Source organism: Procambarus clarkii, chromosome 37, assembly GCF_040958095.1.
Source record: "Procambarus clarkii isolate CNS0578487 chromosome 37, FALCON_Pclarkii_2.0, whole genome shotgun sequence".
Taxonomy (NCBI): Eukaryota; Metazoa; Arthropoda; class Malacostraca; order Decapoda; family Cambaridae; genus Procambarus; species Procambarus clarkii.
This window is the reverse complement of record NC_091186.1, coordinates 27,049,024-27,064,328: the sequence shown is the minus strand read 5'-3', so window position 1 is coordinate 27,064,328 and position 15,305 is coordinate 27,049,024. Positions and strand designations below refer to the sequence as shown.

Below are 15,305 nucleotides of genomic sequence, written 5' to 3'. Positions count from 1 at the left end.
GGGTACGAGGACAGACTAAGGGCACCGGGGTACGAGGACAGACTGAGGGCACCGGGGTACGAGGACAGACTGAGGGCACCGGAGTACGAAGACAGACTGAGGGCACCGGGGTACGAGGACAGACTGAGGGCACCGGAGTACGAGGACAGACTGAGGGCACCGGAGTACGAGGACAGACTGAGGGCACCGGGGTACGAGGACAGACTGAGGGCACCGGGGTACGAGAACAGACTGAGGGCACCGGAGTACGAGGACAGACTGAGGGCACCGGGGTACGAGGACAGACTAAGGGCACCGGGGTACGAGGACAGACTGAGGGGACCGGAGTACGAGGACAGACTGAGGGCACCGGGGTACGAGGACAGACTAAGGGCACCGGGGTACGAGGACAGACTGAGGGGACCGGAGTACGAGGACAGACTGAGGGCACCGGAATACGAGGACAGACTGAGGGCACCGAAGTACGAAGATAGACTGAGGGCACCGGAGTACGAGGACAGACAGAGGGCACCGGAGTACGAGGACAGACTGAGGGCACCGGAGTACGAGAACAGACTGAGGGCACCGGAGTACGAGAACAGACTGAGGGCACCGGAGTACGAGGACAGACTAAGGGCACCGGGGTACGAGGACAGACTGAGGGGACCGGAGTACGAGAACAGACTGAGGGCACCGGGGTACGAGGACAGACTGAGGGCACCGGAGTACGAACAGGTGAGGAGTGAGGGGAGACTTTAGAGAAACAGGGAAGTAGGAAGGTGAGAGATGAGATTGGTCAGGAGAGACAAGTAACTGATGAGGAAGATGAGAGGCGAAAGTGATGATGAGGCGAACCAGGTAAGGAAGAAGGTGAGAGGAGAGGTGAGGAGAGGTGAGGAGAGGTGAGAAGACGGTGAGGGGGAATAAGAGGGGACACGGCTGAGGGAGGCACAGAAAGATCTTCACCTCTCATTCCGTCCACGTCTCTTGTGGACGGAATGGGACATGTTCCCTCCTCTCTTTCCCGTCTTTAGCTCTCTTTAACTCGGCAACTCTTCCTGTTGCTCTCCTTGCTTCTCTCCTCTCCCTCTCCCTCTCCTCTCCCTCTCCCTCTCCCTCTCCCTCTCCTCTCCCTCCTATTGGCACATTTATGTAACAGGAGTGCGGCACAATGCAGCTGTGGCACCCTGCCAACTGCCCCCGCCAACCATGGGACGCCCCCTCTCTCTCTGAGGACGCCTGCTGGAGGCCCACGGCACCTGCTGGAGGCCCCCGGCACCTGCTGGAGGCCCCCGGCACCTGGTGGAGGGCCCACGGCACCTTCTGGAGGTCCCCGGCACCTGCTGGAGGCCCACGGCACCTGCTGGAGGTCCCCGGCACCTGCTGGAGGCCCACGGCACCTGCTGGAGGCCCACGGCACCTGCTGGAGGCCCACGGCACCTGCTGGAGGCCCACGGCACCTGCTGGAGGCCCCCGGCACCTGCTGGAGGTCCACGGCACCTGCTGGAGGTCCCCGGCACCTGCTGGAGGTCCCCGGCACCTGCTGGAGGCCCCCGGCACCTGCTGGAGGCCCACGGCACCTTCTGGAGGTCCCCGGCACCTGCTGGAGGCCCACGGCACCTGCTGGAGGTCCCCGGCACCTGCTGGAGGCCCACGGCACCTGCTGGAGGCCCACGGCACCTGCTGGAGGCCCACGGCACCTGCTGGAGGCCCCCGGCACCTGCTGGAGGTCCACGGCACCTGCTGGAGGTCCCCGGCACCTGCTGGAGGTCCCCGGCACCTGCTGGAGGCCCCCGGCACCTGCTGGAGGTCCACGGCACCTGCTGGAGGCTCCCGGCACCTGCTGGAGGTCCACGGCACCTGCTGGAGGTCCCCGGCACCTGCTGGAGGCCCCCGGCACCTGCTGGAGGCCCCGGCACCTGCTGAAGGCCCCCGGCACCTGCTGGAGGTCCCCGGCACCTGCTGGAGGCCCACGGCACCTGCTGGAGACCCCCGGCACCTGCTGGAGGCCCACGGCACCTGCTGGAGGCCCACGGCACCTGCTGGAGGCCCACGGCACCTGCTGGAGGCCCCCCGGCACCTGCTGGAGGCCCACGGCACCTGCTGGAGGCCCCTGGCACCTGCTGGAGGCCCACGGCACCTGCTGGAGCCCCCCGGCACCTGCTGGAGCCCCCCGGCACCTGCTGGAGGCCCACGGCACCTGCTGGAGGCCCCCGGCACCTGCTGGAGGCCCCCGGCACCTGCTGGAGGCCCACGGCACCTGCTGGAGGCCCACGGCACCTGCTGGAGGCCCCCCGGCACCTGCTGGAGGTCCACGGCACCTGCTGGAGGCCCACGGCACCTGCTGGAGGCCCCCGGCACCTGCTGGAGGCCCCCGGCACCTGCCGGAGGTCCACGGCACCTGCTGGAGGCCCCCGGCACCTGCTGGAGGCCCCCGGCACCTGCTGGAGGCCCCCCGGCACCTGCTGGAGGCCCCCCGGCACCTGCTGGAGGTCCCCGGCACCTCCTGGAGGCCCCCGGCACCTGCTGGAGGCCCCCGGCACCTGCTGGAGGTCCCCGGCACCTGCTGGAGGCCCACGGCACCTGCTGGAGGCCCACGGCACCTCCTGGAGGCCCCCCGGCACCTGCTGGAGGCCCCCGGCACCTGCTGGAGGCCCACGGCACCTGCTGGAGGCCCACGGCACCTGCTGGAGGCCCACGGCACCTGCTGGAGACCCACGGCACCTCCTGGAGGCCCCCCGGCACCTGCTGGAGGCCCACGGCACCTCTGGAGGCCCACGGCACCTGCTGGAGGCCCACGGCACCTGCTGGAGGCCCACGGCACCTCCTGGAGGCCCCCCGGCACCTCCTGGAGGCTCCCGGCACCTGCTGGAGGCCCACGGCACTTGCTGGAGGCCCACGGCACCTGCTGGAGGCCCACGGCACCTGCTGGAGGCCCACGGCACCTGCTGGAGGCCCCCGGCACCTGCTGGAGGCCCACGGCACCTGCTGGAGGCCCACGGCACCTGCTGGAGGCCCACGGCACCTGCTGGAGGCCCACGGCACCTGCTGGAGGCCCACGGCACCTCCTGGAGGCCCCCCGGCACCTGCTGGAGGCCCACGGCACCTGCTGGAGGCCCCCAGCACCTGCTGGAGGCCCCCGGCACCTGCTGGAGATCCCCGGCACCTGCTGGAGGCCCCCAGCACCTGCTGGAGGTCCCCGGCACCTGCTGGAGGCCCCCGGCACCTGCTGGAGGCCCCCGGCACCTGCTGGAGGCCCCCAGCACCTGCTGGAGGCCCCCGGCACCTGCTGGAGGCCCCCGGCACCTGCTGGAAGCCCCCAGCACCTGCTGGAGGTCCCCGGCACCTGCTGGAGGCCCCCGGCACCTGCTGGAGGCCCCCAGCACCGGTGGTCAGCATGGTGTGGGTGTGTCACAGCACCTCCGGCCTGGGTGGAAGCGTCCGCCACACTGACACTGCCTCTTTAACTCCCTCCCCGCCCACCCTGATGGCGCCCACCCTTATGGCGCCCACCCTCATGCCGCCCACCCTCATGCCGCCCACCCTCATGGCGCCCACTCTCATGCCGCCCACCCTTATGGCACCCACTCTCATGCCGCCCACCCTCATGGCGCCCACTCTCATGCCGCCCACCCTTATGGCGCCCACCCTCATGGTGCCCACTCTCATGCCGCCCACCGCAACCCACCTTGTATATTCTACCTTTACCCAGCCCACTCTCACCTCACCAGGTCCGACTCACAGCCCCCACCAACCCGCCCACCTCCCCCACCAGACGCCCCCATCAACACGCCCACCTCCCCCACCCCACGCCCCCACCAACCCCCCCCCCCCCTCCCCCACCCCACGGCCCCACCAACCCGCCCACCTCCCCCACCAGACGCCCCCATCAACACGCCCACCTCCCCCACCCCACGCCTCCACCAGCCCCCCCCTCCCCCACCCCACGCCCCTTTAAATAAAGACAAGATAAATCTCTTAGTTTCCCTCTTAATTTTACTCCGCTATGTTGTTCCACGCACACACACACACAGGGGCCTCGCGGCTCAGTGGACAGCGCTCGGGTGTCGTAGTCTTAAGGGCCAAGAATCGATTCCCGGCCGGGGCAGAAACAAATGGCCAGTTTCACCCTGATGCACCTGTTCACCTAACAGTAAGCAGGTAGCTGGTAGTAGGATAGCTGCTATGGGCTGCTTCCTGGAGGATGTGTGAGTGCGTGTGCTAGATAATATACACGTAGTGGACAGGACAACAAGGCTAGAAGGGGGGGGGGCGTAAAGAGCCAGACCTCCCTCCCTCCCCCACACTGACACTGTTAGGTAACAACTGTTACTTTACTTCTCACAACAGTGAGAGTGTAACATACAACACTGTACCCAGTGCCAACTACGGTGTGTGGCACCGTGTACGGCTATTACCAGTAACACCTACACCAACACAACCTGCAACAGTAACAAGAGCACCAGTAACAACTACAACAGCAGTAACAACAACAGTAACTAACAGTCAAGGCAGCAACACAACAGGAGTCTCCAAGGACCAAGTATACCCGGTGATCGCGTGTGCGTCACCAGTATAAAATGTTCCTTTATTTCGTGGGAGGTTGTCCGGCAGCGTTTGATGGAGCGGCCTGGCCTCCCTCGCCGCCACCACAACGCTGCATCACACAGATTTTATTAAAATGTTGATTAATATTTGAAGGTCAAACTTCCGCGCCTGACCTTTTGTGTTTTATCTTTCCTCTTCCGCCTGTCATGGTGCCGTCAACCTCTCTATCATACAGTTCTTAGCACGTGTTTGGCTTGAGCACCATTCAAGTTGTCTTTTATTTTTAATGAGGAAACGAAGTTGTCCAGGAAATGGGGGGCGTCCTCCGCGGTCCTACCGTCTGGAGGTTGAAACCAATCCAGGAATGCAGTAGAGGCCAAAATCGTCAGTCGTTTTAAAGCGTCGTATGACAAAGAGTAACTTGGAAGACGGGACACCACGAGCGTAGCTCTCATCCTGTAACTACACTTAGGTAATTACATACACTGACACACATACACACATACACACATACACACATACACACACACACACACACACACACACAATGACGCACACACACACACACACACCAGTAGGATGAGAGAGTGCGACCAATAGACAAGATGAATAAATACTTATTGATTACAGACGAAGTACGTAATGGTCTTTGTTCCTTTCTGGGTTCATACACACACAGTACCACACACACGGTACCACACACACGGTACCACACACACGGTACCACACACACAGTACCACACACACAGTACCACACACACAGTACCACACACACAGTACCACACACACGGTACCACACACACAGTACCACACACACGGTACCACACACACGGTACCACACACACGGTACCACACACACGGAAACCAAAAGAAGAAACCAAAAGTGGAGCTAGGGCACCACCGGTGCATGTAAGTGTGTGACCTGACCGGGTGGGACGACCCGCCGTGGAGCTACCTGATTGTGCTGTTGAGTGGTGACTGTGATCAGTGGTACAGTGAATTAGTGAACTGTCACATAACGATACAGTGACTGACTCCAGAGCTTTGTGTTGAAAGAGAAGAACGACCTCATCAATCTACCAGCACTTAGTGAATCACCTAGTGGGAGACAACGACGGATAACCATCTCATCATACATCGCTCATCTGGTTGTGTGAGCGGGAGGCAGACTGGTATGTACCCCTCTCTGGTCAATTAATCAGGTGTACAGATTGAGGTAAAAGATTATCAAAGTCTCGTCCAGAATATCATATATATTTAAAAATCTCAGAGTGGCTCATTTAGGCAGAGGTAACGCATAAGGGATATCTTGACACATACACGCACACAAGTGTGCACACGCTAAAACAGACACACACACACACGGGCACACACACACACACACACACAATTGTCCAGTCAGGGGAAAAGGCATTAACACTTGGGATAGGACCTTACTATCCCCCCCCCCATCGGACCTGACCTGACTTAGTCGCCATCTCCGCCCCCCCCCCACCCCCAGTCCCCCGCATCGCCCATACACACACACCCTCCCCTCCCCACTCTCCCTCTCTCCCACTCCCTCTCTCCCTCTCCCACTATCTCTCTCCTGCTCTCTCTCTCCTGCTCTCTCTCTCCTGCTCTCTCTCTCTCTCTCTCTCTCTCTCTCTCTCTCTCTCTCTCTCTCTCTCTCTCTCTCTCTCTCTCTCTCTCTCTCTCTCTCTCTCCCTCCCTCCCCCTCTCCCTCCCTCTCTTTCCTTCCCCCTCCCTCTCTTTCCTTCCCCCTCCCTCCCCTCTCCCTCCCTCTCTTTCCTTCCCCCTCCCTCTCTGCCCACACACACACACACACACACACACCTCCCCCCCCTCTCTCCCTCACCCGCTCTCTCCCTCACCCGCTCTCTCCCTCACCCACTCTCTCCCTCACCCACTCTCTCCCTCTCCTCTCTCTCCCTCCCGCCTCTCTCTCCATCTCCCCCCCCCTCCCCTTCTACTTTCTTCTCACTTCAGTGGAAGGGTCGGATCCCCCCCCACCCACCCATTTATCTCTCCCTTTATCACTCCCTTTCTCTCTCTCTCTTTCTCTCTCTCTTCCTCTCTCTCTCTCTCTCCCTCCCCCATCCCAACAGGGTCAAGCATGGCAGCCAGAGGTCCCAGGGGTACAGGAAAGAGCCAAGGTGACGAGATGAAGGAAATGTTCGCCCAGTTTCTGGAGGACATCAAGAGTGAGATGCAAGAAATGATGCAGGAAATGAAGAACGAAATAAGCAACCTGAAAAGAGAGCTGACAGCAGCAAAGGAGGAGATTAGAGCCCTCAAAGAAAATGGTATCGAGGCTGAGAATCAGAAAACCACCCAGGGAGAAGGTGGTAATAGTTTTCTGGATGAGAATGCCACAATAAAAGCAACATTTGCGGAAATACTAAAAAAAAATAACTCTGAAGTAATGACTGCAGTGATGGAGGTGGCCATGAAAGCAGCCACCTCGCAGGAGGCGGCACGCTCCACTAGCCAACTGCTGGAAAGGAACAGATCAGTGGTTGCTGTGGGTATTAAGGAACAGGAAGGATCTAATAGGACAGAGTGGAGTGACAAGGACAAAGCAGCAGTGAATGAAGTACTAAAGGCACTAGACATGGAAGGGGCTGAGCATAGCATTGAGAAGGTTTTCAGGCTAGGCCGGTACAACAAAGACCGAGACCGAATGATAAAGATAGTGTTTGCAAACGAGAACACAAAGGAGAAGATCCTATCAAGGAAGAGCTCCCTGAAAAACGTGGGAAAATTAAAAAATGTATTCCTCCAAAGAGACATGACAAGGGAGGAGAGAGCCGTGGCGGCAGAAGCAAGGAAGAGGCGCAGGGCGAGAGGGGAAAACCAGGAAGTCACAGCTCCCAACCCAACACCCCCAGAGGCGAGGGGGGAACCCACAACCAGCTACCCAGTAACGCCAGAAGGGAGGACAACCCCGCCTCCCTCCTCTGCATAGAAAACCCCCCTACCCCAAACCCTCCCTGCCCCCACTCAAATGTTCAGCAAAATCTCCCTCCCCCCACACCCAATCCCCACCCTTCTACCCCTCCCCTCCTCCCGAGTCCTCCCTCCCCCCCTTTCCTTCCCGTCCTCCCTCCCCTTTCACCCCATACCCTCCCTGTCCCTCCCCCTTCACTGGATCCCCCGCACCTCATCCCAGTATCCTCTGAGACCCTGTTATCCACCTCACAGGTCCTCACACCCATGGAACAGCCTCCCCCACCAGCAGAACACTCACCAAGGAGGCGATTTGAGAAGGGACAGAAGAAAGTGAGCCTCAAAGCGATGTACACAAACATAGATGGAATTACAAATAAAGCAAATGAGCTTGGAGAACTGGTACTAGAGGAAAACCCAGACATAATAGCCCTCACAGAAACAAAGATCACGAAAACGATAACAAATGCAGTGTTCCCACAGGACTATTATGTTATGAGGAAAGAGAGGGAAGGAAGAGGTGGGGGTGGTGTAGCTCTGCTGGTAAGACAAGGCTGGGATTTTGAGGAGATGGATATTCAGGGCTGTGAAGGTTTTAGTGACTACATAGCAGGTACTGTAACAAATGGAGGGAAAAAAATTATAGTCGCAGTCATATATAATCCACCACCAAATGACAGAAGACCTAGACAGGAATATGATAGAAACAACATGGCCACCATTAACATAATAGAAAGAGCAGCTTCTGTTGCTAGCAGGAATGGATCTGGACTACTAATTATGGGAGACTTCAACCATGGGAAGATAGATTGGAAGAACAGAGACCCGCATGGAGGACCAGAAACATGGAGAGCTAAGCTGCTGGACGTGGCAACAAGAAACTTTCTAAGCCAGCACACCAAAGAACCAACAAGAATGAGAGGAGAAGATGAACCAGCAATGCTTGATTTGATATTTACCCTAAATGAATGGGATATAAGGGAAGTTAAGATGGAAGCGCCCTTGGGAATGAGTGACCACAGTGTATTGAACTTTGAGTACCTGGTAGAGCTAGGACTTATCTCCCCCCAAAAAGAACTAGGAATCAAAAGGCTGGCATACCGAAAGGGGAATTATGAACAGATGAGAAGTTTCCTAAGTGAAATACCTTGGGACACAGACCTCAGAGACAAGTCTGTACAGGGTATGATGGACTATGTTACCCAAAAGTGTCAGGAGGCAGTAAACAGGTTCATCCCGGCCCAAAGGGAAAAATCCGAGAAGCAACAGAAGAATCCATGGTATAATAGGGCATGTATGGAAGCGAAGAAACTGAACAAAAAGGCGTGGAGGAACTTCCGGAATAACAGAACACCAGAAAGCAGAGAGAGATACCAGAGAACCAGGAATGAGTACGTCAGGGTGAGAAGAGAAGCAGAGAAAAATTTTGAAAATGATATAGCAAACAAAGCCAAGACCGAACCAAAGCTACTCCACAGTCACATCAGAAGGAAAACAACAGTGAAAGAACAGGTATTGAAACTTAGAACAGGCGAGGACAGGTATACAGAGAATGACAGAGAGGTGTGTGAGGAACTCAACAAGAGGTTCCAGGAGGTCTTCACAATAGAACAGGGTGAGGTCACTGTGCTAGGAGAAAGGGAGGTAAACCAGGCAGCCTTGGAGGAGTTCGAAATTACGAGAGAGGAGGTCAAGAGACACCTGCTGGATCTGGATGTTAGAAAGGCTGTTGGTCCAGATGGGATCTCACCATGGGTACTGAAAGAGTGTGCAGAGGCACTTTGCCTGCCACTCTCCATAGTGTATAGTAAGTCACTAGAGACGGGAGACCTACCAGAAATATGGAAGACGGCGAATGTGGTCCCAATATACAAAAAGGGCGACAGACAAGAGGCACTGAACTACAGGCCAGTGTCCTTGACTTGTATACCATGCAAGGTGATGGAGAAGATCGTGAGAAAAAACCTGGTAACACATCTGGAGAGAAGGGACTTCGTGACAAATCGCCAACATGGATTCAGGGAGGGTAAATCTTGCCTTACAGGCTTGATAGAATTCTACGATCAGGTGACACAGATTAAGCAAGAAAGAGAGGGCTGGGCGGACTGCATTTTCTTGGATTGTCGGAAAGCCTTTGACACAGTACCGCATAAGAGGCTGGTACATAAGCTGGAGAGACAGGCAGGTGTAGCTGGTAAGGTGCTCCAGTGGATAAGGGAGTATCTAAGCAATAGGAAGCAGAGAGTTACGGTGAGGGGTGAGACCTCCGATTGGCGTGAAGTCACCAGTGGAGTCCCACAGGGCTCTGTACTCGGTCCTATCTTGTTTCTGATATATGTAAATGATCTCCCGGAGGGTATCGATTCATTTCTCTCAATGTTTGCGGACGATGCTAAAATTATGAGAAGGATTAAAACAGAAGAGGACTGTTTGAGGCTTCAAGAAGACCTAGACAAGCTGAAGGAATGGTCGAACAAATGGTTGTTAGAGTTTAACCCAACCAAATGTAATGTAATGAAGATAGGTGTAGGGAGCAGGAGGCCAGATACAAGGTATCATCTGGGAGAGGAAATTCTTCAGGAGTCAGAGAAGGAAAAAGACTTGGGGGTTGATATCACGCCAGACCTGTCTCCTGCAGCACATATCAAGCGGATAACATCAGCGGCATATGCCAGGCTGGCCAACATACGAACGGCATTCAGAAACTTGTGTAAAGAATCATTCAGAACTTTGTATACCACATATGTCAGGCCAATCCTGGAGTATGCAGCCCCAGCATGGAGTCCATATCTAGTCAAGGATAAGACTAAACTGGAAAAGGTTCAAAGGTTTGCCACCAGACTAGTACCCGAGCTGAGAGGTATGAGCTACGAGGAGAGACTACGGGAATTAAACCTCACTTCGCTGGAAGACAGAAGAGTTAGGGGGGACATGATCACCACATTCAAGATTCTGAAGGGGATTGATAGGGTAGATAAAGACAGTCTATTTAACACAAGGGGCACACGTACTAGGGGACACAGGTGGAAACTGAGTGCCCAAATGAGCCACAGAGATATTAGAAAGAACTTTTTTAGTGTCAGAGTGGTTGACAAATGGAATGCATTAGGAAGTGATGTGGTGGAGGCTGACTCCATACACAGTTTCAAGTGTAGATATGACAGAGCCCGATAGGCTCAGGAATCTGTACACCTGTTGATTGACGGTTGAGAGGCGGGACCAAAGAGCCAGAGCTCAACCCCCGCAAACACAACTAGGTGAGTACAACTAGGTGAGTACGGTACCACACACACAGTACCACACACACGGTACCACACACACAGTACCACACACACAGTACCACACACACGGTACCACACACACGGTACCACACACACACAGTACCACACACACACACAGTACCACACACACAGTACCACACACACGGTACCACACACACGGTACCACACACACAGTACCACACACACGGTACCACACACAGTACCACACACACGGTACCACACACACGGTACCACACACACAGTACCACACACACAGTACCACACACACAGTACCACACACACAGTACCACACACACGGTACCACACACACGGTACCACACACACAGTACCACACACACGGTACCACACACACGGTACCACACACACGGTACCACACACACAGTACCACACACACGGTACCACACACACAGTACCACACACACAGTACCACACACACAGTACCACACACACGGTACCACACACACAGTACCACACACACAGTACCACACACACGGTACCACACACACAGTACCACACACACGGTACCACACACACAGTACCACACACACAGTACCACACACACGGTACCACACACACAGTACCACACACACAGTACCACACACACGGTACCACACACACAGTACCACACACACGGTACCACACACACGGTACCACACACACAGTACCACACACACAGTACCACACACACGGTACCACACACACAGTACCACACACACAGTACCACACACACGGTACCACACACACAGTACCACACACACACGGTACCACACACACACTTGTCTAGGTCAAGAAGACCTAGACAAGCTGAAGGAATGGTCGAACAAATGGTTGTTAGAGTTTAACCCAACCAAATGTAATGTAATGAAGATAGGTGTAGGGAGCAGGAGGCCAGATACAAGGTATCATCTGGGAGAGGAAATTCTTCAGGAGTCAGAGAAGGAAAAAGACTTGGGGGTTGATATCACGCCAGACCTGTCTCCTGCAGCACATATCAAGCGGATAACATCAGCGGCATATGCCAGGCTGGCCAACATACGAACGGCATTCAGAAACTTGTGTAAAGAATCATTCAGAACTTTGTATACCACATATGTCAGGCCAATCCTGGAGTATGCAGCCCCAGCATGGAGTCCATATCTAGTCAAGGATAAGACTAAACTGGAAAAGGTTCAAAGGTTTGCCACCAGACTAGTACCCGAGCTGAGAGGTATGAGCTACGAGGAGAGACTACGGGAATTAAACCTCACTTCGCTGGAAGACAGAAGAGTTAGGGGGGACATGATCACCACATTCAAGATTCTGAAGGGGATTGATAGGGTAGATAAAGACAGTCTATTTAACACAAGGGGCACACGTACTAGGGGACACAGGTGGAAACTGAGTGCCCAAATGAGCCACAGAGATATTAGAAAGAACTTTTTTAGTGTCAGAGTGGTTGACAAATGGAATGCATTAGGAAGTGATGTGGTGGAGGCTGACTCCATACACAGTTTCAAGTGTAGATATGACAGAGCCCGATAGGCTCAGGAATCTGTACACCTGTTGATTGACGGTTGAGAGGCGGGACCAAAGAGCCAGAGCTCAACCCCCGCAAACACAACTAGGTGAGTACAACTAGGTGAGTACACAGTACCACACACACAGAGGCACTTTGCCTGCCACTCTCCATAGTGTATAGTAAGTCACTAGAGACGGGAGACCTACCAGAAATATGGAAGACGGCGAATGTGGTCCCAATATACAAAAAGGGCGACAGACAAGAGGCACTGAACTACAGGCCAGTGTCCTTGACTTGTATACCATGCAAGGTGATGGAGAAGATCGTGAGAAAAAACCTGGTAACACATCTGGAGAGAAGGGACTTCGTGACAAATCGCCAACATGGATTCAGGGAGGGTAAATCTTGCCTTACAGGCTTGATAGAATTCTACGATCAGGTGACACAGATTAAGCAAGAAAGAGAGGGCTGGGCGGACTGCATTTTCTTGGATTGTCGGAAAGCCTTTGACACAGTACCGCATAAGAGGCTGGTACATAAGCTGGAGAGACAGGCAGGTGTAGCTGGTAAGGTGCTCCAGTGGATAAGGGAGTATCTAAGCAATAGGAAGCAGAGAGTTACGGTGAGGGGTGAGACCTCCGATTGGCGTGAAGTCACCAGTGGAGTCCCACAGGGCTCTGTACTCGGTCCTATCTTGTTTCTGATATATGTAAATGATCTCCCGGAGGGTATCGATTCATTTCTCTCAATGTTTGCGGACGATGCTAAAATTATGAGAAGGATTAAAACAGAAGAGGACTGTTTGAGGCTTCAAGAAGACCTAGACAAGCTGAAGGAATGGTCGAACAAATGGTTGTTAGAGTTTAACCCAACCAAATGTAATGTAATGAAGATAGGTGTAGGGAGCAGGAGGCCAGATACAAGGTATCATCTGGGAGAGGAAATTCTTCAGGAGTCAGAGAAGGAAAAAGACTTGGGGGTTGATATCACGCCAGACCTGTCTCCTGCAGCACATATCAAGCGGATAACATCAGCGGCATATGCCAGGCTGGCCAACATACGAACGGCATTCAGAAACTTGTGTAAAGAATCATTCAGAACTTTGTATACCACATATGTCAGGCCAATCCTGGAGTATGCAGCCCCAGCATGGAGTCCATATCTAGTCAAGGATAAGACTAAACTGGAAAAGGTTCAAAGGTTTGCCACCAGACTAGTACCCGAGCTGAGAGGTATGAGCTACGAGGAGAGACTACGGGAATTAAACCTCACTTCGCTGGAAGACAGAAGAGTTAGGGGGGACATGATCACCACATTCAAGATTCTGAAGGGGATTGATAGGGTAGATAAAGACAGTCTATTTAACACAAGGGGCACACGTACTAGGGGACACAGGTGGAAACTGAGTGCCCAAATGAGCCACAGAGATATTAGAAAGAACTTTTTTAGTGTCAGAGTGGTTGACAAATGGAATGCATTAGGAAGTGATGTGGTGGAGGCTGACTCCATACACAGTTTCAAGTGTAGATATGACAGAGCCCGATAGGCTCAGGAATCTGTACACCTGTTGATTGACGGTTGAGAGGCGGGACCAAAGAGCCAGAGCTCAACCCCCGCAAACACAACTAGGTGAGTACAACTAGGTGAGTACAGTATCACACACACAGTACCACACACACAGTACCACACATACGGTACCACACACACGGTACCACACACACGGTACCACTCACACAGTACCACACACACGGTACCACACACACAGTACCACACACACAGTACCACACACACAGTACCACACACACAGTACCACACACACGGTACCACACACACGGTACCACACACACAGTACCACACACACAGTACCACACACACGGTACCACACACACGGTACCACACACACAGTACCACACACACAGTACCACACACACGGTACCACACACACAGTACCACACACACGGTACCACACACACAGTACCACACACACGGTACCACACACACGGTACCACACACACGGTACCACACACACAGTACCACACACACAGTACCACACACACAGTACCACACACACAGTACCACACACACGGTACCACACACACAGTACCACACACACAGTACCACACACACGGTACCACACACACAGTACCACACACACAGTACCACACACACAGTACCACACACACGGTACCACACACACAGTACCACACACACAGTACCACACACACGGTACCACACACACAGTACCACACACACGGTACCACACACACAGTACCACACACACGGTACCACACACACAGTACCACACACACGGTACCACACACACAGTACCACACACACAGTACCACACACACACACACACACACACACACACACACACACACACACACACACAGTACCACACACACAGTACCACACACACAGTACCACACACACAGTACCACACACACGGTACCACACACACAGTACCACACACACAGTACCACACACACACACACACACACACACACACACACACACACACACACACACACACAGTACCACACACACAGTACCACACACACAGTACCACACACACAGTACCACACACACAGTACCACACACACAGTACCACATACACACGGTACCACCGTGTGCGGTACCGTGTGTTTTTTTTTAAGAATTTTTAATTCTCAAGTTATGTTTTTTATAGAAGTCATTATAATCCGGGTTATCCGAACTTTCATCTGCCTCCGGTTATAATTAAACACCGGAGACCGGACACCGACACATGTAAACCCCCCCCCCCCCACGTTCTCTGTAACTACGCTTCCCCCCCCCCCCCCAAGTATGGCACCTCTGCTCCTCTTGAGACCGGACACCGACACATGTAAACCCCCCCCCCACGTTCTCTGTAACTACGCTTCCCCCCCCCAAGTATGGCACCTCTGCTCCTCTTGAGACCGGACACCGACACATGTAAACCCCCCCCCACGTTCTCTGTAACTACGCTTCCCCCCCCCAAGTATGGCACCTCTGCTCCTCTTGAGACCGGACACCGACACATGTAAACC

The 15,305-nt window shown here is 54.4% G+C and overlaps 3 protein-coding genes across 3 annotated transcripts in view; 1 reads left to right on the top strand and 2 right to left on the bottom strand.

Moving 5' to 3' along the window:
• LOC138371888 (trichohyalin-like) overlaps positions 1-738 on the top strand; it is a 1,558-nt gene extending 820 nt beyond the window's left edge. Inside the window, exon 2 of the mRNA XM_069336932.1 lies at positions 1-738. This exon is cut by the window's left edge and continues 320 nt beyond it. Within this exon, the coding sequence (XP_069193033.1) occupies positions 1-738 (738 nt within the window).
• Positions 1-15,305, bottom strand: part of LOC123765884 (gamma-1-syntrophin-like) — a 313,593-nt gene that overhangs the window by 215,390 nt on the left and 82,898 nt on the right. The window lies entirely within an intron of this gene.
• On the bottom strand, positions 949-3,378 carry LOC138371886 (collagen alpha-1(I) chain-like). The gene has a single exon (XM_069336931.1). The coding sequence runs from the start codon at positions 3,376-3,378 to the stop codon at positions 949-951; it is 2,430 nt and encodes an 809-aa protein (XP_069193032.1).

What these genes read in the sequence shown, in the direction of transcription:
- LOC138371886 (XM_069336931.1), bottom strand. Translation starts at nt 3,378, where the DNA reads ATGCTGACCACCGGTGCTGGGGGCCTCCAGCAGGTGCCGGGGGCCTCC.